The 25603-nt window shown below is 51.2% G+C and overlaps 1 protein-coding gene and 1 non-coding gene across 2 annotated transcripts in view; one reads left to right on the top strand and one right to left on the bottom strand.

The window, feature by feature from the left end:
• The window catches only part of SDR42E2 (short chain dehydrogenase/reductase family 42E, member 2), a 33127-nt gene extending 9111 nt beyond the window's left edge, over positions 1–24016 (bottom strand). Inside the window, exons 1-12 of the mRNA XM_007103125.3 lie at positions 23962–24016; positions 23021–23217; positions 22470–22565; positions 21145–21202; positions 20349–20467; positions 19576–19651; positions 15571–15653; positions 13615–13752; positions 13037–13102; positions 11625–11688; positions 9970–10043; positions 6478–7160 (exon numbers count right to left, since the gene is read on the bottom strand). Coding sequence (XP_007103187.1) covers positions 6921–7160; positions 9970–10043; positions 11625–11688; positions 13037–13102; positions 13615–13752; positions 15571–15653; positions 19576–19651; positions 20349–20467; positions 21145–21202; positions 22470–22565; positions 23021–23217; positions 23962–24016 — 1266 coding nt within the window. The 3' untranslated portion in view covers positions 6478–6920. The remainder of the gene's footprint in view (positions 1–6477; positions 7161–9969; positions 10044–11624; positions 11689–13036; positions 13103–13614; positions 13753–15570; positions 15654–19575; positions 19652–20348; positions 20468–21144; positions 21203–22469; positions 22566–23020; positions 23218–23961) is intronic.
• Positions 1375–1456, top strand: TRNAL-UAG (transfer RNA leucine (anticodon UAG)). Its single transcript has one exon. It is a non-coding gene; the product is annotated as a tRNA-Leu (tRNA).
• Positions 24017–25603: the final 1587 nt, after the last annotated feature.

Raw genomic sequence — 25603 nt, 5'->3', positions numbered from 1 at the left:
CCTCTCCCGTTGCGGAGCACAGGCTCCGGACGCGCAGGCTCAGCGGCCATGGCTCACGGGCCCAGCCGCTCCGCGGCATGTGGGATCTTCCCGGATCGAGGCACGAACGCGTGTCCCCTGCATCGGCAGGCGGACTCAACCACTGTGCCACCAGGGAAGCCCTTATTTTATTTTTTTTCTACAAGGAAAACCACCATTTTGGTTCCCAAGTTTCATTCAAGAACTCACACAAAATATTCCAGATAATTGAATTTTAATCATCTTCCTCCTCTTCTTCATCTTGATTAATCTGGAAGTAACGCAATTCGTAACTCTCTTTGCTGTTAGCAACTACGCGTAACCAATCATGCACATTATTCTTCAAATATTTTTTGGTGAGGTATTTCGAATACCTTTTGGAAAAAGGCACCTCAGAGGTTACAGTAATCTTGCTTTTGCTTCTTTCGGTTGTTACAACCCCTCCACCAAGATTCCCAGCTTTTCCATTCACTTTGATTCTCTCCTGAAGAAACTGCTCAAAATTGGCAGCATCTATGATTCCATCTTCTATAGGGTGGGTACAGTCAAGGGTAAACTTCGGGACCTGCTTTTATTTTGCTCGCCTTCGCCACAAACTTTTTCACTGGCGCCATGGAGGCAGCAAAGACAGAAAGGGCTACTGCATTTTAAAACACACTGAAATAGTCTACATAGAAGAACACTGGGTTTTGGGAGGCTAGGGAATGCTGGCTCTGCCTGGGGGTAGCTAACACAAGTTACTTTGCCAATCTGAGCCTCAGTTTCCCCCTCTGTAAAAAGTGGATAAGAGTGATGGTTGAGGGAGCCTACGCAAGGAAAGGATCTGTAAAAACGTTCAATGATTTTCCTACCTGGACCCATGATTTTTACATCGCGGTGGCAGGGGCCGGCCATGGGGCCACCCGAGGCTGCAGAGGTTCCCTGAAGTAGGGCTAGAGAGTCCAAACAGGATGGGGACTCGGCCGGCTCCGCGCAAACCCGGGTTCCCTGCGGGACCCGCAGCCCAGCCAGAAGCAAACGGCAGCGCGACACTGCCCCCACGTGGCCGTAGGCAGTATGCCACGCTCGTGGAAAATCAAATGCAAACATCCATGACGATTCAATATTAATATTAACAACTGGGAACTTTGTTTTCCTTTTTAATGCTGCGTCCCGACTGAACTTATTACTGCCGATTACAAGAGCACTTTGACTCCAAAGCCCAGGAGGAAGCCAGGGGTTAATATGCTGTAACTGGCGCGGTAAGCGTCAGGCTGATACCGGGCATGCGTAAACCGATGAGGGTGGGGCTTAGAGAACGTGAGGCGCCGCGTCACTAGACTAATATAGTATGAATGGAAAACAGTGTGAATGGGCGGTAGCGTGGCCGAGTGGTCTAAGGCGCTGGATTTAGGCTCCAGTCATTTCGATGGCGTGGGTTCGAATCCCACCGCTGCCACACCTTAAAGGATTTCACTTTTCCATCCTTCAATTTCTATATCCTCTCCCAATTACTCTTCACTTTTTCTGCCCTCTGACGCTTTTTCTTTCCCCACAGTAGAAAATCCTCAGAGGGATCCTTCATTTCATTCACTTTCTCCTTATACAGGAATTTAAACCTCTAAAAGTTATTTCTTCCAGTTCAGCCTTTTTATTTTTTTAATGGAAATGGGGAAGGGAGGGGAAAAGAAGGAAACTGCAGGACAAGCCACCTCACTCCCTAGCCTAGTACACAAACCCACCAATCCCGCTACCTTAAAAAACGGAAACAAAAACGTCTCCCTATTTCCATGGAAAAGCATCCTGAGATACCTTGAAAAGCTCTCAACAGTCTGTCTGCACCTTTAATTTAATGCTTCAAGGCCTGAGGCCACCGGGAGTGGGCCCCTTTACCTGCCAAGGACAAAGATTAGGTGGAGGTGATTTTAATCAAGACGTCAGTTAGGAAGGGTCCCTTTCTGGCCCGCTCTATGTCAGCAGAGCTCAGGCTGACTCCATAAATCACTGTTGGTAGAAACTCTGTCAGGTGACTTTATGGAGGGTCTGGGGTATCAGGAGCCCTGCCCCCCACCCAGGTGTATCAGCCTTGAGGTCCCAGCTTCATTGATCCACTTCCTGCTTGGTTTTCGTTCTTGTTTATTTACTCATTCAACAACCATTTATGAAGGGCCTACTATGTGCCAGAAATCAAGATCAACCTGAGGCTACAGAGCAAAATAGCAGACATGTCTTGGCCCTCACAGAGTTCACAGCCACTGTAACTTATTTAATTATACCTGTGAGGAGTGTCATGCAGAATGCGGAAGCTGACCCAGGGACAACGGAACAAGTGACATTTAGCTTGGACTTGAAATTGAGAGATTAGCTAGTGAAGGTGGGAGTACCAGGAAGAGGGAACAGCATGTGGAATATCCTAGAGGCAAAGGAGAGCCTGGTGAGTCTGAGATGCTGGGAAGGTAATTCAGGGCAGCTGGACAGAGAGCAACTGGACAAATGGCTAGAGATGAGACTGAAGTGTTAGGCAAGGAGGGCCATGAATGCCAAGTTAAGGCTTTGAACTTGGCCCTGAGGGCATGGGAAACCATCGAAAGGTTTTAAGCCGGAGGGTGGCATGTTTCAATTTTGGATGTTCCCTCTGGCAGTAGGAATAGGAGGTTCCATTCAAAGCCTACTGGAGTTGTCTAGGAGAAAGGAGAGTGGCTTGTACCATGGTTGTAACAGTGTGTTGGACAGGGAGACATTTTGGAGGTGGATCTGACAGAACTCAATGATGAAGACATGAAAAAGAAGAACACATCGAAAGTGATGACCAGGTTTTGGGCTTGAGCCACTGGATGGCTGGCAGTGCCTCTCGTCTCCCTAGGAGGGAACACAGGATGAAGAGAACGTTTGTGGAAAAGATGATTTCACTTTGATCCACACTGAGTTTGAGATTTAGGACATGGGGTTGAGTAGATTGGACATAGAAGTCTGGATGCCAAGAGAACACTCGAGCAATTGATACAGATTTGGGAGGGATTGGAGACTGAGGTCATGGGAATGGATGAACTTGCCCAGGAAGAGCATGCAGAGGAAGTAGAGGGGCCAATATGGAGTCCTGAGGACCATCATCCAAAAGGGAATGCAATGGAAAAGAAGACAGTGAAGGAGATAAAGAAGGACTGGTCAGAGACAAGAGTGGAAGACAGGTGTGTTGTCATATAGATTGTTGTCAAGAAGATGATGGCAAGGAGGGAGTAGCCAACTATGTTGAAGAGACTTGGCAAAATAAAGACTGAAAAATATTCTTTGGTTTTATGATTTATGGACAAGGGCATTGATGACCTTGATTAAAGCCATTTTGGTGTGAGTTGAAGAGAAGAAATGGAAACATAAGTGTGGACATCTCATCACGAAATTCGATGAGTGATGGTAGCAGTAGCGGGAGGGGGAATGGGGAGTCAAGAGAAATATTTTTAAGATGAGAGAGACCGGATGATGTTTTAGATACCTGGCATTGGGTCTACAAAGGGGAATAGCTTCATCACCCATAATGGAAAGTTTATGAATTCGCCTTACTGGTCCATTCTGATTGGCTATTTCACCTTGAGCTGCCCACAGTAATGACTCTGTTTTCTGCGTTTATAATGCTTCTGCTTAGTGTCTCCAAGAAAGCTAGGACCTCTTCCTACTTGCTGTCTCAAAATTAGAACACTCCCTAACACTATACACAAAAATAAACTCAAAACGGATTAAAGACCTAAATGTAAGGCCGCATACTATAAAACCCTTAGAGGAAAACATAGGCAGAACACTCTCTGACATAAATTGCAGCAAGATCTTTTTTAATCCACCTCCTAGAGTAATGAAAATAAAAATAAAAATAAACAAATGGGAACTAATTAAACTTAAAAGCCCTTGCACAGCAAAGGAAACCATAAACAAGACGAAAAGACAACCTACAGAATGGGAGAAAATAGCTGCAAACGAAACAACTGACAAGGGATTAATCTCCAAAATATAAAAACAGCTCACGCAGCTCAATATCAAAAAAACAAACAACCCAATCAAAAAATGGGCAGAAGATCTAAATAGACTATCACTAATATGTGGAATCTAAAAAATGTACACATGAACTTATTTACAAAACAGAAATAGAGTCACGGATGTAGAAAACAAACTTATGGTTACCAGGAGGGAAAGAGCGGGGATAAATTGGGAGATTGGGGTTGACATATACACACTACTATATATAAAATAGATAACTAATAAGGACCTATGTATAGCACAGGCAACTACTCAATACTCTGTAATGACCTATATAGGAAAAGAATCTAAAAAAGCATGGATATATGTATATGTATAACTGATTCACTTTGCTGTACACCTGGAACTAACACAACACTGTAAATCAACTATTTCCAATAAAAATTTAAAATAAAATATCTATGAGAAGGTATACAAGAAAAAAAAAAAAAGAACCTCACGGAGGGTGGGTTATCTGGGCAGCCTCTAAAACCCTCGCGGGCACTTGGTTCCTCTGTTGGGTGGAAGTGCCACCTCCTTTCCCACTGGGTAAAGACACTTGAGAGGAAGGAAGCTTTCTGGCATAGTGACCCATGCTGCCCCCATGGCCAGGGTTTAGACAGTCTACTTTCAGGGGAAGAGATGACTTAGAGAAGTCCAGAAAACAAAGAAATTGATTTTGCTTTTGGGTTTCACAAGCTGAGGTTCGGCAGTAGACGAAAGATCTAGACGATTATGTGAACAGTGAAAACGTGTTTTCCCTGCCCTAAGAACAGATTTCTCAGGATTGGTAGAGAAAGTCAGAGGAGAAGGTGAGTTTACATGCAAGCATGTTACTGAGAAGAAAGCAAGCCCCAAATGGCCTGAGGTTTGTGGATCTGAGACTGAGAAAGATCCCAGAGCTCAACCCAAGCCCTGACGTGGCTAAGGTGCAGAAAAGCAGAAATAACCATGTGTCATGTTTAGGCCAGTGGGCCTTGGGCAGGTCCTCCAAATTACCCCACCTGTAGAGAAGTGACCCCCACCCTCCTCTACTCTCTGAAGTTAGGCAACCCCAGTTTCCTTATTTATAAAATAAGAATAATAAGCCCTATGTAAGGGTGGGTCTGAGAATTAAGTAAGAGCATACAGGTGAAAGCTCTTTCAAACTGTCAAGCATTAAACATAAAGGATAAAGCATAAACAAAGCATAAAGGATTATTATTGAGCTTTTAAAAATTATATAACACATGCAAATTCAACATAGCAAACAGCAGCACACATTTTTGAACTGCTTCACGAACTTTCTTAATTGTTCAGCAGAGGACATACTGCTGATGCCCACGCCGGGCGATGGCCATGTTGGCCCTAACTAACACTTTGCTCCTCTCCGTCACAGATTTCTTTAGGCTTGTGATGGTTTTCTTCTCTGCTAGGATCCATAGCTTTATCAGCCAATTCCACGTGTGCATATTATGATATATACACAGACGTATTTACACACTAACATTTGGGTATTCACAATTGATACCAAGATGATAGGGAGGCGCTGTTTCTGTGGAGAGCAGCACTGGATTAAGAAATTTTGTGGTTTAAACATTAAAGATTATGGTGATCACTACTGGCCCCCTCATTAACAAATTGAAGCAATAGTAAAACAAAAAATATGACCAACTAATTTCTAATAATTCCCATTATTACTATATTGGTACTTTTTAGAGAGATTCAATTTTTTAAAGGGTTTTTTTTGAGATTTAATTGACATGTAACATTACATTAGTTTCAGCTGTACAACATAATTATTTGCCATATGTATATATTGTGAAATGATCACAATGTCTAGTTAAATTCCATCACCACACAGAGTTCCAATTATTTTTCTTGTGATGAAAACTTAAGATCTACTCTCAGCAACTTTCATTTATACAATACTGTATTATTAGCTATAGTTACCAGGCTGCACATTTCACCCCCATAATTTATTTACTTTATAACTAACTGGAAGTTTGACCACCCTAAAAAAAATTTTTTTTTTTTCCTTTTTTGATGTCCCCTCTGGTATTGAAGTCTGTGCTTACTGGGTCATCCCCAGACTCATGCACCGGAAACCCAAAAAGGCCAAGTTGGGCTGGACAGAAGCCTGGGTCTCAGGTGTCCTTCCAACCCTGGCTATCAACACACAGGGAGACCTGCATGAGTGAGCGAACCCAAAACATACGCGTAGCAGCTGATCAAACTCAGTGCTCCTAGAAGGGGTCTAATCCAAGATCCCGAGACGATCTCAGGACAAGAACAGAGAAGCTCGGGCAGCGAGGAGGGTCCGTGTCCCTAGAGAGGTAGCAGCAGAGAGCGAAAACTTGCAAACGTCAGCCCAGCCTGCACGAGCGGCTGCAGCTAGGCCCCTAGGAGTGGAGCCAGACGGGAGGGGAGGCTGAGGCTGAATCACAAACAGGAGAGGAGAGGGACCGACCAAGAGCGATGAGCAAGTCTAGTTACCAAAGGAGAAACCCAGGCGAGGGCTCAGGCGTTCGGCTAGAGCCAGAAACGGGGCTCACCAGAGCAGGGGAGAACGCGGGGGCGGGCCAGGCCTGGGCAGGGGCGGGGAGAAGGCCTGGAAGGCGGAGCAGGTTGTGAAGACAGGACCTTCTCGTAGGCATCCCGGCCAGGTCACAGGGAGACCAAGGCCGGAAGGAGGGGAAGGGGCGTGGCCAGGGCGCAAGAGGCGGGGCAGGGGCACGTCAAAACCCAGAGGGCGGGACAGGGGCGGGGTTAGAGCTCCGGAATATCCAAGCGGAAGACCTGCTGGGCAGATCCAAGCCCAGAGGGTGGGGCAGGGACTAGCCCAGGACTCAAGGGAGCGCCCAAGTCCGGAGGGCGGAGCAGGGTCTGGTCCAAGTCCTGAAGGCGAAGCAGGGGCAGGGACAGGCCGGCGACGATGGTCAGACGACGAACGGCCGCGGGCCTAGGAAGTGCAGGGCCAGCACGAGCAGGCCAAGGAGCAGCAGCAGCCCGAGCAGCAGCCGCAGGAGCGTCCGCGCTGTGGAGCCGCGGGTTCCCGGGCCCGTCGACTGCACGTATCGCTCCACGGCGTCCGCGAAGCTGAACTTGTCGGGCACGTAGCCAAGCTGAGCGCGGGCCTTAGCGATCTGGAAGGTGTGCGTCACGGCCACGCTGCGCACCTGCGGGGAGAGGCGGGGCAGCCGAGGGACGGGACTAGTGGGCGCGGGGAGCAACCTCTACCATGTTTCACTCGGATAAGAGAGGGTAGGGATTTCCCTTCCGTCGCATAGAGATTTAAAAGGACCTCTTTGCTGGATCTTGCGTCTGCGACACCCTCATCGGGGAAGACTTCCTGTCTCTCTTCCACCTCCATTTTCCTCGAGGGGGCCGCCTCCAGGATACATTTTCTGCATCTCCCCACCCTACTGAACTCCTCAGTCCCCCAAAAGTAAAGGCCCCACCTCTGCACTCCCCTTCCCCGGCCCTAGCACCCTAGCACGATGCCGCGGCTCAGGAGGCCCTTGATACATTCTGCCTGTGGCCTGAGTGCAGCTATCCGGAAAACTGTCTCCAGGAAACATCCTTGACTTTTCAGCCCACAGCCCCAGATGGAGTCTGGGCAGGCAGGCTCCAGGGTGCAAGCTTCACGCCCTGGCTGATTAACTGAGCTTCCCTAAGAGAGGAATTCAATTATGCATAAGTGATTACTCTCTCCAGGGTCTGAAGCTGCGTTTCCTGATGCCAGATGGCCTGGGTCCCACAGGCTTCAAAGGTAGTGCTGACAACAACAATTACTGAATAAGCACTCTGTGCCTGTCTTTGGCTAAATTCTTTCTAGGCCATATCTCATTTAATCTTCTGAATTGGTAATACCACCATCTCCTCTTTTGAAAATTGAAGATCAGAGAGGTTAAGAGACTTGCCCAGGGTCACACAGAGGAGCCAAACTCTAGCCCATGCCCTTCCCTGCTGTGCTAGGATTGAGAAGATACCCTCCCACCTGACTCATTTCTTCGCCTTTTGTTCCTCAGCTGGACACTGGGAAGGAGTCCACTAGTTGCTTGATTCTGCCGTGGCCCTGAAACAGCCCTTGGGGTCAAGCCCCTGGTCTTGGATGCTTGTGTGAGGAGAGAGGGAGAGAGGCCAGTTCTTGTCCTTTTTTGCCTCAGCTAGTAAGTTCAGCACTTTGGCGGGTACAGCTGTGAACTAGATAGGCAGGGTCCTGGGACACAGCATTCTCAGATCTCAGGCTTAGATGTCACCTCCTTTGGGAAGCCTCCCTAACTTCCTCAGAATTGGCTTAGGTGCCCCTTCTGTGTACTCTGAAGTTCCTCATTATTTCCCCCAGTGTAGCCCTTGCTGGGCTGTCTTCCCTTTTGGACTGTGAGCTCACCATTAAATGAGATCATAATCTTTTTGCCCTTCCTAACTTAGCAAAGCATCAGGGACAATCAAATGAGAGAGTGGACTGGAAGGATTTTGCAAATAACATCAAACACCACTTGTTGCTTTACTGTTTACAATCTGCATTAAAACATCCTCTCTTTTAAACTGTATGTGCGAATAGAAAGCAAGGACTGTCTTGCCTCCACTACTCAGCACAATGCCTGGCATACATTAGGTGCTCAGTACATGTCAAATGAATGAAAAAAGGCTATGAAGTCAAACTAGAGGGCTAGTTGGTGTATCATAGACTGACCAGAAGAGGGCGCCCGAGCTACAGTGCCCAGAAACTTCCCAGCTAACTAGGGATCCTTTGCCCCCGAGTTGAACAAGGAAACCCACAAGTGAGTGGAGCGAGAGGTGAGCCAGCTCCCTACCCGACCACAACTCAGCAGCACTTCGGCAGCTATTTTATGTGACTATGATTCCTGACATTTCACAAGCTAGTTGTTAAGCTTGAAATCATTTAGGTCTCCTCTGGGCTCAAATCTCGATGCTGCTACATAAGGGAATGGTAATGAGCAGGTTATTTCACCCCCTCCCCCTCCCCCGGCTGAGTGTTTCATTTCCTTCTCTGTACATGGAGGTGATAATAACAGAATCCACAGTGTATAGTAGTTGTGAAGATTAAATGAGATAAACACAGTGCCTGGCATTTCACACTCTACAGATGGTCCCTATTTTCATTATTCTCTTTCCTCTGCTAGTCCAGACGGTTCAAAGGAGAGACCATAGGGAACTGCTTCTTTCTGTGGCCCATTCTCGATTCTCTGAGGTGGAGAGCACTGAGCTTGGAATGGGGAGCCAATTCCAGAATGGTGGGAGCTTGGACAAATCACTTATTTCTCTAGTACTCAGTTTCTCACCATTAAATGAGATCATAATCTTTTTGCCCCTCCTAACTTAACAGAGCATCAGGGACAATCAAATGAGGGAGTGGACTAGAAGAAATTTGCAAATAACACCAAACACCACTTGTTGCTTTACTGTTTACAACCTGCATTAAAACACCCTCTCTTTTAAACTGTACGTGCGAATAGAAAACCGCATCATCATTTGAGAACAGTGTTCCTAACACAGTAGGTACTGAATATATACTTATTATTCAGTGAGCAGCAACTGTGAGCCTCGAATCAACAGGCTCTGTGTGTGTGTGTGTGTGTGTGTGTGTGTGTGTGTGTGTGTGTATTGATGGTTATTGAGAGTAGTGACATTCCAAAAAGTGAATTTCATGGAACCTGCCTTTGGGAGCCTCCAGTCTGGCTGGGAAGACAAACTGCTTATGAATGAAATGACAGTGATAAAGGATGGACTTGGAGCTGTTGCCCTTCAGACCAAGAGAGCACAGCCTCAGCAAAAGCTCAGAGGTTGGGATGTTATACAGGAGCTGGCCCTAGATTTGAGCCCACATGGGAGGTTCTGAGACCTCAGACGAGCATCCGGTTACGGTGTCAAAAGGTGAGGGTTTGTGGCAGTGGAGAAGGGGCAGGAAGGCAAGTGAGGGGCACCAGGGCACAGGGGCTCCCCTCACAGCAGCCCACTTACCTCACTCCGGGTGAGCACTGGCGGGAGGCTGCAGATGGGCTTCAGGGCCAGGTGCAAATACTCCATCACCGTGGCTGTGTTGGGAGAGAGGGACCAGTGACCAGGTGGCCTGCTCTAGGCAAACTCCAGGGAGGTTCTCAGGGACAAGTCAGCTGGGGGCATTATTTGCTTTGCTAGGGGGAATCTTCACTTAGCCAACTTTTCCTGTCCTTGGATTCCTTTAAATCAGCAGTTCTCCGCACAGCCTGGGGTGCCTTGTTTGGCTGTGAAATATGTCACAAGTTAAGTTATTATTAATATTAAGACTGACATTTTAAAATAAATCTGAGCAGATTCAAAGTGATCTCTACAATCATGTCTCTCTCACTCACTTCTATCCCAATATGCTCTCTTGAGTCAGGGAGAAAGAAGTTGGAACGGTGGTTCAACTCAACCTGGGCTGCACTTGGGACCACTTTTTAAAAAGTTCCGTCTTGCCCCACCCCCTTGCTTCCTGCGGATGCTGAGGTCATTGGTCTGGGGGTGTGGCTGAGGCATTTCTACATTTTAAAAGCTCCCAGGTGATTCTACTGTGCAGCCAAAGTTAAGAAGCACTGAGTTTGCAGTCAGCTCACTGGGAATTTATAGACAGTCCTCCAAAACTGCCAGAACCTGCGGTTGAACTTTTCTCAGCTGGGGGTCAAGGAGTGTCAATCTTGGTGGTGATGCTGTGCAGGGGAAGTCATCCTGTGTGGGCGCCCTGGGGGACAAAAATGTGCAAACCCCTGCTTTAAATGGCAGGTATCCCAATGCCTTTTTTTTTTTTTTTTTTTGGCTGCGCTGTGCAGCACGTGGGATCTTAGTTCCCAGACCAGGGATCGATCCCACATCCTCTGCATTGGAAATGCGGAGTCTTAACCACCGGACCACCAGGGAAGTCCCCCAATGCATTTAAAGTGCAAGAGATCCAGCTGAGGTTTTCCAGGAACACAGTTATCTGTGACTTGAGGGCCACCTGCCCCTTCGGGCTGATCACTCTAAGCCTGAAGCCCGTGCTCATTCCAGCTGGAAGGAGGCCAGCATAGGGAAGCTGGGGCGTGAGAGCAGAGACTGACCTTCAGGGTGAGGAGGAGAATCTAGGGTCAAACAGAACCCTCTCATGTCCAAAAGCAGCCTTAACTCCAGGGCGACCTTGGGGGATGGGGCAGCCCCAGGGCTCCCCCTCCCCCACCTGGCATAGCACATTCCAGCATAGGCAGCAGGACTGGGCGTGGGCTTCGGAGTCAGCCGAGCCCAGTGTGAATTCTGCCCCTTCCACTTTCTCACTGGGGCACCATGGGCAGGTTGCTAACCTCTCAGAGCCTCAGTTGCCTCATCTTTACAATGGGCCTAACCACACCCACCTTGCAAGTAGGATAGAGTTTAAACCAGGCCAGGACTAGGGTGAGGGGAGTGAGGTGCCTCGAGTGCAAAATTTAAGGAGGCACTTGCTCTCAGGGCTGGGCAAGTGCAGATGGGGCTTGGAGCATTTGACTCCTGAGAGTAAGGGTTTCCTTAAATTTTGTGCTCTCAGTGCCCCACTCGCCTCAGCCAGGTCCTGGCTCTGGGTTTAAAATGAGGTAATGCATGTACATCTGGCACATAGAGGGTTTTCACATACACACTCCTTTCCTCACCTGACAGGTAAACCCAGGAAGTAGGAACCTGGATCCAGGGCTTGCTGTACCCCAGCTTCTCAAACTGCAAGGAAACATGGCTTGAGGTGAGAACAGATCCTTGGGGGGCTGGTATTAAATTTTAAAAAAAAGCATACATGTGGAGGGTGGTGGGAGAAGCATGAAGAGATGGGCTGGCATAGGATGAACTGAGGTCTTCACTTGTATGAAAACTCTCCAGGTCAAAAAGACAGATAATACAAGTATTGACAGGATGTGGAGAAACTGGAACCCTCTTAACACTGCTGGTGGGAATGTAAAATAGTGCAGCCATTTTGGAAAACAGTCTGGCAGTAACTCAAAACGTTAAACATAGTTACTGTATGATCCAGCAATTCCACTCCTAGGTATATACCCAACAGAAATGAGAAAATATGTCCGCACAACTATTTACACACGAATGTTCATACAGCATTACTGATAACAGCCCCAAAATGGAAAACCCAAATTTCTATCAATTGATGAATGGATTAACAAAATGTGGCACAGCGATTGAATGAAATATCTTTTTGGCAGTAAAAAAGAATGAAGTACTTATATGACACATCCACAACATGGATGGACCTTGAAAACATGCTAAATGAAAGAAACTTAACACAAAGCCCACATACTGTATGATTCCATTCATAGGAAATGTCCAGAACAGGCAAATCTACAGAAGCAGGAAGTAGCTTAGTGGTTGCCTATGGCTAGGGGTGGGGTGGGGTGAGAGGTAAATAGAAGTGACAGCTAAACGGTATGGTTTGGGGAGGTTCTTCTCTGGGAAGGTGACGAAATGTTCTAAAATGTGTTTTGCTGATGGTCGCACAACTCATACTAAAAACCATCGACTTGTATGCTTTCAATAAGTGAACTGTATGGTCTATAAATTATATCTCAATAAAGCTGTTAAAAGTTGACATGCAAAGGGCCTGAATGCCCCCAGGATGTATCCTCCAGTGCAGGGTTTCTGGTCTACCCCTTCCAGGAGTCTGTAGGCTGCTGGGAGAGGAGGCCAGGACTCTCAGAGGAGCTGCAGCATAGGGGCCCGAGGGCCAACACCTCCCTTTGTGCTTTGCCTACCTTCTACTTAGCTCTTTCAGGGCCTCACCACATAGGACGGGGGCCACAAGCAAAATCCCACAGGGCAGGACATCGACATAAATCAGGAAGTGGGCTGGGAGGGACTATGGCAAACTGGGGGAGCTCACAGCCCCCCAAACGGGCAGCCACCACCCAGCTCCAGCCAGTTCCAATGTTGCCCAGTGGACACTATTGACAGAGCTGGTCTTTAATGTGAAATCCTCTGATTTTTTTGGAAAAGGTGACAGGGAAAGAAGACATGGGGATCCCTGAATTCTCACTTGCGATGGGGCCGGTGTCCGGGCACCTACCAGTGGGGCCATCCACTCGAAGAGGTTGACGCTCTCCCCGTCATTGATGTAGTACGCCTGCCCACTCTGAGGGGGACACGCGGGGAGGGGGACGGTCAGGCACATGCCTGCCGCCTGACCCCACCCTCTCCAATGCCTCCCAGCAGCTGCCCCAACTCCCCACTTCTCCTGAGCAGCCCTGGAGATGGACCTGAACAAGTCCCTTTGAGTTCCGGGGCTGCCAACTGACTAGCTGTATGACCTCAGTGGAGTCACTTAACCTCTCTGTACCTCAGTTTCTTCATCTGAGAAATGGGAGCATAATAATGGCATCTCCCCCTTGGGCTGTTGTAAAGGTGCAGGTGACAATGTATGTAAAACGCTTAGCATTCGGTGACTGTAATTCCGGGCTCAACAACACCTACCTCACAGGGTCATTTCAAGGAGCTAACGATGCTCTAAAAGGCCACTTTCCCCCCACCCCATCAGGCAGCTTGAATCGGGGAGCTATGTCGTGTGTGAGCCAGGAATCCCCGAGGGATGGGGGACCCGCCTGCAGCCCGAGGAGTAAGGTCGGGGGAGCACTGCAGGAGACTCACGGCCACGTAGCCCTTGGCGGCGGTGAGGGCCTCGGCTGCTAGCACGTGTGCCTGCACCAGATTGCACACGTGAACCCAGTTCATCCTCGTCCTGCGGTCCCCAAATCGGAACATGAACAGTCTCTTCTTGATGTGGCTCTGGTGGTGGGGGGGAGAGGGAGAGAAACACAGACCAAGCCTGGAGTGGCTTTAAATTCCATCTACATGCAGAAGGCTCCCAGGCCAGACTCCTCTGTCCCAGCCCCACACGCCTTCCGGAATTCTCCACTTGGCTGCCCGATAGACAAGGCAGACTTGTCCTGTCCTGTAAGCGCCTGATCCCCATTTGGCCGCCCCTCCCCCCCCTCAGCCCACAGCACCCAGGGCTCAGGCCTAAAGCCTGCAGCCAGCTTTGGCTGTCCCCTCCCTCCCTCTCCACACCCAACCGTCTGCAAACCCAGTCGTCTCAGCTATTACAATCTGTCCAGAATTCGGCCACTCCTCACAGGACTGACTTCCGCCCTCATCTCTCACCTGGACACTGAAACAGCCTCCTAACTGGTCCCCTGCTTCCACCCCCGGCCGCCGTGGCCTGTTCTCCGTGCAGCTGGAGGATCCTTTTTTTTTTTTTTTTTTTTTTTTTGCGGTATGCGGGCCTCTCTCTGCTGTGGCCCCTCCCATTGCGGAGCACAGGCTCCGGGCGCGCAGGCTCAGCGGCCATGGCTCACGGGCCCAGCCTCTCCGCGGCATGTGGGATCTTCCAGGACCGGGGCACGAACCCGCGTCCCCTGCATTGGCAGGCGGACCCTCAACCACTGCGCCACCAGGGAAGCCCTGCGGGATCCTTTTGAATCCTAAGTCAGATCGTGTCTCTTCTGCTCAGAAACTTCCGGGCGCCCATCCCACCAGGTCAGGTGGCAGAGGAGGCCCTTTCGCTGTGGCCCCAGCTACTCTCTGACGTGTCTCCCACAGACCCTCTTGCTCACTCTGCACGAGCTACTCGGCCTGGAACGTGCCAGCAGGTCCCCACCTCAGGGCTTCGGACTAGCCGTTCCCTCTGTCTGGAAGGCTCTTCCTCCAGATAGCTGTGTGATGCACCTGGTCACCTCCTCAAGTTGCTCAATATCCCTGCTTGAAGAGGCTCCCTCACTGCTGGCACCCCCAGCTTCCCCCAACCCCACTCCACTTTTCCTCTTTCTCCATAGTCCCTGGCACCTTCAAACATTCCTTGTATTGTATCATGTTTATTCTCTCTCTCTCCTCCTGTGAGAATATAAACCCCACGGGGGCGGGAATTATCTGTTTTGTTCACTGACCTGTCCCCAAACCTGGAACAGTTTTTCATTTCCAGCTTTGTGCCCAAGCTGTCTCCTCTATTTGGACCACTTTCTCTCTACCACCCCATTTCCTTGGTTAGCTCCTTCTGTATCCAAACAGCACAGCCATCACTTCCTCCAGGAAGCCCTCCTGGACCTCCCCTGCCAGGCCCTCTCTGTTGTGCTCCCATCTTCTCCCTCTCACCTCTACAAGCCCTTACCACCCTGAATCTGTGACTGTGGAGTCTGTCTCCCTGACTAGGCTGTGAGAAATTTGAGGAAAGGATCTAGAGCCCCTTGTAGCTATATCCCTGGCAACCAGCCTTCTCTGGAGACAGGTTTTCTGCATGAAAAGCCTGGTACTGGCAGCATGAGATGAGCCACCTGGCCCTCAGGGAGCTCATGTCTGAGCAGGGCAACAGTTTCCTCTGCCTCTTTGGGGTCATAGCTCCATGTCTCCTCTACCGGTACCCAGGCCTGGCTGGTGCACCCCGAGAGCTCTGTTCCTGGTGGGCCTAATGGGGGCAGGACTTCTCCCAGAACTGAGGGTCCCCCGCTCGGGACACGGCCCTAAGACTGACGCGGTGACCGTGGGTCCCCATTCACACACATATCAGCCAGGCTCCTCCTGTGCCTCCGGCCTGGGGCTGGGACAACATACCGCCACGCGGGGCAGGTGCCTCTGCTCTTCGGGGCCGTAGATCCCTGGGGGCCGGAGCACACATGTCCGCAGAGCGCCTCCTCCTACAACACAGGGGAGGGCAGTCAGGGACCTGGGGAGGGGCGGATGAGCAGGGAGAGGGACAGAAAGGCTGTCCGCATCTCCTGGTTCTTACCCGGAAAGGTTAGTGGGGGGGCAGGGCCTTGGGGTTTCCTCATTCAATTAATTATTCTCTCAGTCGATCAGTCAGTCATTCAACAAACACTGTTCAGAATCATCCCCCACCTCCACCCCCCTCAGCACTGGGCCCTGGGATGGATGCTGTGAAGAATCCAAGGATGACCAAGAAATGGTGCCTGCCCTCACAGTGCTCTCAGGCCAGTAACAGAGGCAAGACCTAGATGCAGGTATCTGCATGGCCCGTGAGAGCCTAACCAGCACTTGACAGACATGATCTCCTTCGACTCCCAGAGTCCTACTGTGTCCATTTTACAGATGCGCACAGACCCACACGTCCTCATGCCAATAGCTATAGTTCTTTCCTTTTTCTGGTCATCAGTTAGATAAGGATCATGATGGCTCTCAGAGAGGTCCTACTATGTGGCTGGTGCTCTGGTAAGCCTGGAATTTTTCCCCTCAAAACAACCCTATGAGGTGGGAGCTGTTATTATTCCTGTTTTATGGATTAAAGAACCAAGGCTCAGAGAAGGGATGTGATTTGCCTAAGGGCACACAGCTCAGCCTCGTGGAGCTGAGATGGGGACCAAAGTCCAGGCACTTTCCACTAATACCTCTGGTGATACAGTACTAACAAATAGGCCCTCAGCTCTCTCAGCCTCGGTCTCCTCACCTGGAAAATGGGTGCTTTGTAACTGGTGGTAGCAGTTATACTTTCCAGACAACCAATGGAGAAATGAAAAGACTAGAGCCATCAGCATGAGAGCTGGGGGTCTGTTCCCCTAACTCTCACTGCTCTGTGCCAGCAGAGTCCCCAGACCAAGACAAAGCCTGGTCCAGGGCTTCCCAAATTCTCTGCTGAGGGGCCCCCACTGGTGGGAGTGGGAGCATGTCTCCCCAGGGGAAGTCTGGGGGTACAGCCTGAAGGGCTGCTCCAAACATAATCCTTTTAAGTCTTAAGAAAGCCTACAGATTTTTCAATTTATTCTCATAATTCATCTGTGTTTAAGAGTAAAATTTTTAAAAATTACTATTTGTAAATTATTTGATCCCCAACCCCAACTCCTTAGCTGAGATGGAGCCTCCTGGAAGATGTTCCACTCCTCCAAGGCTCAGGTTTCCCAAGCGGCTGTGCCTCCAGTTTGAGGAGCCTAGTGTATGCCATCCTCTGGGACCGGAAGCCCACCTTCCTTGGGGGGCCGCTTCCCCTTTGCACCAGGTCTAGCGGGGACTGTCAGTCTAGATGCACCTCTCTTCCCTGAGATGGCAGCCACGGGACCCAGGCTGGGCCAATGCCATGTTCTCACCCAGGAATGTGACTCTGTGCAACACTGACACGGGATCGAAAATCATAGGAGTGGGTTCACCCTGAGAGACTGATCACCAGCTCCTGTCTCCCAGGTCCCTGGAACTGCCCTGACGCTGTCCTTTCTAAGCCCTGGTGGTCATTTTTCTGGAATATATTTTCCAGAAGCTATCCCAGTATAAATTCCATTTTCTCCATAAATTAGCCAGGGTCAGTGTCCCCGGGTCATAGCCAAACACCCTGACTGCTCCCCCTCCAAAACCCTCACTTTACAATGAGGCCCAGTGTATTGGGTTGAACAGTGGCCCCCCAAAAGATATGTCGGTGTCCTGGAACCTGTGGATGCTACTTTATTTGGAAAAGGGGTCTTTGAGGATGTAATTAAGGACCTAAAAATGAGATGATCCTGGATTATCCGGGCGAGCCCCAAATCCAATGTCAGGTATCCTTATAAGAGACTCACAGAGAAGAGACAGACGGAGAAGAGAAGAGTCCATGTGAAGACAGAGGAGGAGACTGGAGTGACGCAGCCACACACCAAAGAAGGACCCCAAGCTTCTGGGGCCTCCAGAAGCCGGAAGAGTCAAGGAAAGATTCTCCCCTCGCACTTTTGGAGGGAACGCAGCCCAAATGACACTTTGATTTCAGACTTCTGACTGTGAACTGTGGGAACTGCGAGAGAAGAAATTTCTGTTGTTTTAAGCCACCAGATTTGTGGTAATTTGTGCCAGCGGCTCCAGGACACTAATACACCCAGAGAGAGGAGGACACAACACATTCACATGGAGCTGGGGTCTGCACGCCTCAGGACTCTGCTACAGGGACCAGGGTGCTCCATGCCAGGTTAGAGGCAGAGTCTCAGGGACCAGCTTGGGTAGTAGGGACTGGAAATCACCCAGGGTGATCGTGGCTGGACTCCTGCAAGGCAGGTATCAGGTGAGCTTTTCTGTAAACAGCCTGCAGCTAATTTTAAACTCTGGGTCACCTGGGCATGGTGGGGGGAGGCTGGTTGGGCTACAGCTGACACTGGCCAGTGGGGCACTGGGTGGCCACGTCACAGAGGGACTGCGCCCAGGGGTATCCATGACTCTCCTGACCATGGAAAGCTGGGGATGCTTGTATAAATAATTCTCAGCCAGAGGATTAGGTGTCTGGCTTGTAGGCTGCTGGTACAGCCAGGGGAGGCCCTGGTAGAGAAGAGAATTCAACTGCAGAGGGTCAAACTCCTGGGAAACACAGATGGATGTTCCCACTGGGATAAGGGGTTGAGGCTTGACAGGACCAGGGTGACAGGGTGAGGTGGGGAAGCTTTTAGGGAAAAGAGTTCATGCTCAGAGACTTACTCAGCCATAGCTACAGTGGAGCACAATGGTTAAGCCCCAGGCTCTGGTTTTAGACTCCCCTAGGGGGAGAGGGGGTTTTCAAATCCCACCTCTGTCACCTAAGAGCTATGTGTCCTTGAGCTAAGTCAGTTAACCTCTTAGCCTCAGTTTTCTCTCCTGTAAAATTGGGGATTATAATTTCAAACAACCTTGGCTCTCCAAATCCACTTGGCTCCTGAGTTTAGACAGTGAGGGAAACCAGGTTTTCTGTTTCTTTTTCGTTTCTGAATTTCAGAAAGCAAATAATGATAATTTAGATAGCAGGAATTTACCTGAATCTATTGATATTTGACTCCTGAGTTCGGAAAGCAAGGGGTAGCTAAGGTTCTTACCTCGTATGGATGCTATGAAGAGTTATTGAGACTTTTGCAGGTAAAATCAGCATGTAACATAGGGCTTGGCATGTAGTAAGCACTCAATAAACACAAAATGTCCATGTTGGTTTTTTTCTTTTTTTAACAGTGCCCATCATTATTTTATTCTCACTCAAGCTCTTTGAGGTAAATTCCACTATCCATTTTTTCATAGGTGAGGAATCTGAGGCTGGGAGAGGGTAAGTGCATTGCCCAAGATCACATAGCTGAGAGGCGGTGGAGCTTGGATTTGAACTCAGTTCAGTCTGATGCCAGTACGTGGGTGCTTAGCCACCGTGCCATGCTGCCACCTGTCCTTAATCTACTATTATTTCTCTATCACAATACAGTAAGAAGAGGCAATCCAGCAAGGCAGCCGAGGCCAAGTTTTCTGGGAGTTACCGAAGGGCCCCTCACTTGCACAGCCCTTCCAAAGCGCTATACTTCATGCATATTCATAAGTTTGTACTCTCATAAAGAGGGTCCCCAGAACTGGATCCCCTCCTACGTGGCAGAAAAGAGAGCTAGACGTGGACTAGCTCGAGTGTCTCCCCACCAGGCCATGAGCAATGTGAGGGCAGAGATTGGGCCTGACGTTTTCCGGGCTGTATCCCTGGTGGAGTGTGGTGCTCAGAATTTGTTGGATGATGAATGTCCAAGGCCCTGGGGAAGTGTTCTTTGGAAGGAAGCGGGGAACATACAGCTAAAAGCTAGAATCGCACATGTGCTTCAGGGAGGGAGCAGTGGGTATGCACGTTGGCTGTGAGCAGGGCCCCCCAGTACTCACCTGGGAGAGGCGTCCCGTTGGCCATGAGGATCAACTGGTCGGCAATGGCTTTGGTTCGGGAGTAGTGGTCCATGTGCTATCAGAGGACAGGGAGCACAGAGCCACCGAACGGGGGTCAGAGACACTGCTGGCCACACCTGCCCGGCCCACCCAGCCCTCCCGGCCCCAGGGCTGCACCTCTGCTTCAGACCACATGGGGGTTCACTTCTGGGACCCCCACTGGGAAATGGCCAGGCCCTGAGCCCCACTCCCCCTCCTCTCCCTCTGGGTGGGAGCCACAGGAACAGAGGAGAGAGTTCAGAGCAGTAAAAACGACCAGGGGCTCGCTGATTCAGGGAGGCTCCCGCAAGCCACAATGCCTGCTCTGGGATGTGACTGCTGGACGTGAGTTGATGGATTGTTCACATGGAGTCCTTTAGTGCTCACGGGGCATTTTCACATACATCAACTCACTTCCTGGTCTCCACGCCCCCATAGGGTGGTGCTATCACACTCAGATGAAGGGAGAGCCTCCAAGTGAAGTGGTTTGCTCAGGGTTCCACAGTAGAAAGTGGCTTTGCTGGTTCAAGGCCAGGTCTATGTGATTTCAAAGCTCCTACTGGCACGACCAGCCAAAATAGGAGAAGGCTTTTGTGCCACGCCGTTTTGGGGACCCTTTCTTCCTGGGTCTCACCCTGAGTTGTGAAATTGACCCTGGCTCCGCCCATCCCTACCCTTTGGACTGTGGGTTCCAAGTCCATTGGCCCCGCCCACCTCTCCTGGAAGCCAGGTACCTTCTCCAGTGGGAAATATGGCACAGAGTCCTCATCGCCCTGTTCTATGGGCTTCCCGCCGAACGCGACATTGACGGTGCTGGTGTAGACAAGCCTTGGAACCCGCCGATGGACACAAACTACAGCGACAGGTCACACAGCAACACACACACACACACACACACAGTTGATGTGAGCAGGGAGCTGGCTGAGGAGGAAGCCATGGGGACCTCCGCGGTGAATCCTCCACCCAGCCTCCTGCACACATCCTGGCTCAGGACGGAACAGCCTCCTTCCCTTAACTTGGGGAGGGGTCAAGTCCCCGCTCCCTGGGCCCTTGGGGGCCGGGCTGGCTCATTCTTCCTTCTCAGTGTGGCTGCGGCCCCTTAGCTACCTTGCCAGGGACAGGTCAGAAGAAAGTCTCACTCAGTGGGGACACAGGGAAAACACACTCTAGAATCAGAGAGAAAAACGGGATGCAGGACAAGGCAGGACATGCCCAGAGAGCCCAGATGTGGGTTTTCTAATTTGGTGCTTCAGCAACTTTTCTTGCTCCCAACCCCTAAGCCCTCTGTGCAAACTCCACTCCCCGTGTCCCCAGACACACTGAGGCCACGCTGAGCCCATGCCAGGGCCTGGGCAGGCCTGCAGAACAGAAGGGATGTGCTGCCCACAGGCCCTCTACCGGGGAGGGCGGGGGTCGGGGGGAGGCTCCCACCTTTGTCCCCCTGCCCTGTCCCCCCAGAGCCGGGCCTGTGCAGGGGTGGGGAGAGAAGAACAAACACACAGCAGGTCACACTCTGCTCTAAGCGCCTACCATCAATCACTAGTTTGGTGCCTCCAACATTTATAGACTCAATCTGCTCTTTTTGCAGCTAAAAGACAAGATGGAGGTGGGAGAGTCGGGGTGCTGTCTCATGCCTTGTAGCTGAGGCCGTGAGGCTGGGTTTGGGTGGCAGGGCGGGGGGCTGCAGCTCAGAGGCAGGGATCCCGAGGGGCCCATGGGCAGTGCGGGGGCCCTGGGCTCTAGTGCCCCTTCCTGCCACCATATGCCTGGACCACAGGGGAGGTTCTACCCCCACTCTGGCCATCAGCTCCCTCATCTATGAAGTGAGGAAAGACCCCTTTGGGTGGTCAGCAGGATTTTAAAAGCCCCATGAGAGGATAGGGTACAGGGCTTGACACAGAAAAGAGCCTCAGATGTGTTGGATTGTTTCCTGGCTCTAGAAGCCTCAGCTTCCTTATCCGTAAGACGGACAAGTAATACTGTCCCTACCCAAGTGAGAGGGCTGGGCTTTGAAAAATCAAAACAACCGGGCTACAGGGAGAACTGCTTGTGCGCCAGGGATGGGGCGAAGCCTTTGCATCTCATTTAATCCCTACAACCACATGGGAGGTGGGTTCCCTATTGATTTTCAAACGATATTTATTCTTGTTGCGGTTGTTTTCAACAGGTAATACAATCACAAGGTTAAAAATAATTCAAACAGTAAAACAAGAACGCAATGAAGAGGAAATTTCCCTCCCACTCCTGATTCCAAGTCTCCCTTTTCCCTTCCCAGACTGTTACCAGTGTCTGTAGTTCTAGAGATAATCGACACATTAATATCAGCGCGCACACGATGTGTGAGTGTATAGCTTTTTTAAAAAAAAAAAAAAACAGTGTCAAACACTGTTTTCGTACCTTGGAAATTGTTCTGTTATCAGTACCTATCGAGTTATCTCATTCTTTTGAATGGCTGCCTAGAATTTCATCGTTTAGCTATATCACAATTTAAATAATCTCCAACGGATGGGCATTTCAGTTATTTCCTGTTTTGTTATTAAAAACAATGCTACAAATACATAAGTAAGTGTAGTTTCTGAGTCAAAGGGTATTGCATGCTTTGGTAGATACTCTTATACTGCTCTCTGGGGAGGTCGTGACATAAGTACTAGTAGTGTCCTCACTCTACAGGTGAGGAAACAGAGGCTCAGAGAGGTTAACTTTCCTAGCCACACAGCTAGAAAATGGCAGAACTGGCATTTGGTCCCATGGGTGTAGCCCAAATCCTCCCTGGAGTAGGTGAAGAGCACGGTGAACGCCGGGCATGAAGGGGGCGGGCAGAGCCGGGGCCCAAGCCTTGCGTGTGAGGCACTCACCTGCTCGGCACCAGACATTCCGCAGGAGGCCATGTGGAAGACACAGTCCACCCCTTCGAAGGCGCGGTGCAGGGCTTCTGCATCGCGGACGTCAGCCTGAAACAGAGAAGGAATACACGGAGGTAGGAGGTCTGGGTCCAAGGCAATCAGAGGTAACAGCTGTGCCAGGTCCCGGGGCCGGGCCCCTCACCCCACCCGGACCCACAGCACCTGCAGGGCCCAGACAGGCTGTGGGGCAGGATTTACTAGATGATCCATTTATGGAGCTAAGTCACAGAGGCTGTGCTCAGTGTTTTACATGCACTGTCTTCTCAACTCCCCACGAGACCCTTGCGAAGCAGATATTGTTAGTGTCCCGTTTCTGTGGATGAAGACGTGAGGCTCAGAGGTGCGGGACCCTGTGGCCAAGGCTGCCCAGCTGGGAGCTGGAGTTGGAGCTTAAACAGTCTGACTCTGAAGCCTGTGCTCTCAACGCCAGGCACTGGTTACACATCACACACCATCCCCTGAACCTCCACCACCAACCAGCCTGCCCCCTGCCATCACTGCACCTGGATGAACTCGGTCCCCGGGCACAGCACCCACTGGGGTCTGCGGAGGTCGAGCAGGATGACAGAAGTGCCGCTCTTGGCCAGGCTGGAACCCAGGCTAAAGCCCAGGTAGCCTCCTCCTCCAGTCACCAGAACCTTCTGCTTAGAGGTCTGCACAGGTGTGGCCTGAGTCTTCTGCTGCAGTACTGGCATTGGGGCTGTCACTGGCTCACTGGGTTTCTGCCCAGCCCCTGATTCCCGACTGGGCCCAGGCCCTACCCCTGACCCAGATAAAGGTGCAGCTCCTGAACCAGGTACTGACCCAGCTCCTGGCCCAGGCCCCAGAGCTGGTCCAGGTGCTGAAGAAGCACCAGGCCCTGGTCCAGGCCCCAACACTGCGCCAGACCCTTGTCTGGGTCCCAGAACAGCACTAGGCTCCTTCCCAGGCTCTGACACTGCTCCAGTCCCTGGCCCAGCTCCTGAAGAAGCACCAGGCCCTGGTCCAGGCCCCAGCACTGCGCCAGACCCTTGTCTGGGTTCCAGAACAGCACTAGGCTCCTTCCCAGGCCCTGACACTGCTCCAGTCCCTGGCCCCGCTCCTGAAGCAGCACCAGGCCTTGATCCAGGTTCTAGAACCACACCAGGCCCCAGCCCAGGCCCCGGAACAGTACCAGGCCCCAACCCAGGCCCCAGAACAGTACCAGGACTCGGCCCAGGCCCCAGAACAGTACCAGGACTCGGCCCAGGCCCTGGAACAGTACCAGGCCCAGGTCCAGGTCCTGACACAGCACCAGGCCCCAGCCCAGGTCTGGACACAGCAGCAGGCCCTGGTCCAGGTTCTAGAACCACACCAGGCCCCGGCCCAGGTCTGGACACAGCACCAGGCCCCGGCCCAGGTCCTGACTCAGACCCCAGGCTTGAGACCCCACCCCAGGCCTGGCAGACAGGGCAGCTCTGCTCGCCCTGCCCCGCAGCTTTGCAGGCCTCTGGGGAGGAGCCTGCCGGGTTGGGCTTCATCTTCTACTGAGCCATGTGGACCTGGGATCTGTCCACCTGTAGGAAAAAACAAAAGAACGTATGTTCTAGAGTTGTCTCAACTCATGTGGATTATCAGACCCCTGGGGGCTTAGGAGACCTCCTGGTGGGAATTAGAGACTCTCTGAGTTCCCAAACCTGTCCCTTTCAGAATCTTGAGAACTTCCAAGGTGGCTGCTGCCTTCCTCAGAGAGAGTCAGAGACAAAGCAGCCAGGCCTTGGGTTTCACAGCTCAGGAGACCAAGGCGCAAAGTCACACCGCACGGCTGAGATTTACACCAAGAATTCCTGACTTCTCTACCAGTTCCTTAAAATCCCGGTTCCCATGTAGTACAGAGGGAGACAGATCAACTCGTGCCAAGGGGAACCCCACCTGACTCGGGGGGTGACTGCTTTCTGATGGGGAAATGGGGAGGGCTTCCTGGAGAAGGAGAGAAGGGAGGAATCCACATGGGATCCAAAGGGCCTTGGAAACTTGCACAAGTGCTGCACCACCTCTGCCCTGGCAACTGCTGCCTGTGATTCTCCCAGGTCCCCCAGCAGTGCAGACGGCTGGCACCACGAGGCCTACCAAGCCCCCTGTGGGCTTCAGGATCAGGTCTGTGGGTCTCGGGGGCCAGCACTGCGGATCTCGTCCTCCTCACTCTAGACTTAAAGCGAGCCAGCCTGTCAGTCACTGTTACCATCGTCTCACCCCCAGCCCCCCACCTCCTGCTCCACCTGAGGAGAAGGCTGGCCCAGAGGCCGGATCACCATTATCATCATTAATAACAGCAGCAACTGTGTACTGTCAGCCTGCCGTGCGCCAGGCCCCGTGGATACAGAGAGAGGTGAACTCTGCCCTGCGTGGCACACAGTGGCTGTAAAAAAAGAACAGGTGCCACTGGGTGACCGAATGACTGAGTAATGAGCCCCACAGGTGTTGCTGGTGGTGGTCACGGGGCAGGGACGGGGACAGCTATACAGCATCTTCTAGTCTCCTCTGTCACTGCCCTGCTCCCCGAAGTTCTGAGTGAGGGATATAGTCATGCCCCATACAAGCACTGACACTCATGGGTGTAACAGGGAGGGGAGACACCCCAGATGTTAGTCGTCACAGGGGATGGGTCTAATTCCTCCACTGGGAGGGGGTATACAACCACAGAGTGGAGCCCTCCTCTACCCAGGCCCAGGGGTCTCTGTCCTGGGGAAGGGTTTGTGGTACCAGAACTGTCTTTCTATCCTATGGGGCTGCTTCCAGCAACAAAGGCTGGGACCCTGCCTCAGGTCCCATTTGCTGGGTGTGCCCTTGGACAAGGTCCTTATAACCTCACTGCACCTCAGTATCCACGTCTGTCAAATGAACCCCCATAACTCTCACAGAGGGCAGAGTCCTCACAGACCACTGGCATGCACGCTCCAAGAAGGCTTGGATCACTATAGCGTGCATGGCACCCAGTCCTCCGCCTGGCACAAAGCAGGCCGTCAGTAAACAGCCGCTGAGTGAATGAAACCACCCAGGTCTGTTCTGCATGAGGGAGCCTAGGGCCAAGCACCCGGCTGACCCCCCCCGGCACTGCCCCATTTAAT

The sequence above is a fragment of the Physeter macrocephalus genome, chromosome 14 (assembly GCF_002837175.3).
Source record: "Physeter macrocephalus isolate SW-GA chromosome 14, ASM283717v5, whole genome shotgun sequence".
Taxonomy (NCBI): domain Eukaryota; kingdom Metazoa; phylum Chordata; class Mammalia; order Artiodactyla; family Physeteridae; genus Physeter; species Physeter macrocephalus.
This window is presented reverse-complemented; position numbering and strand designations above follow the sequence as displayed.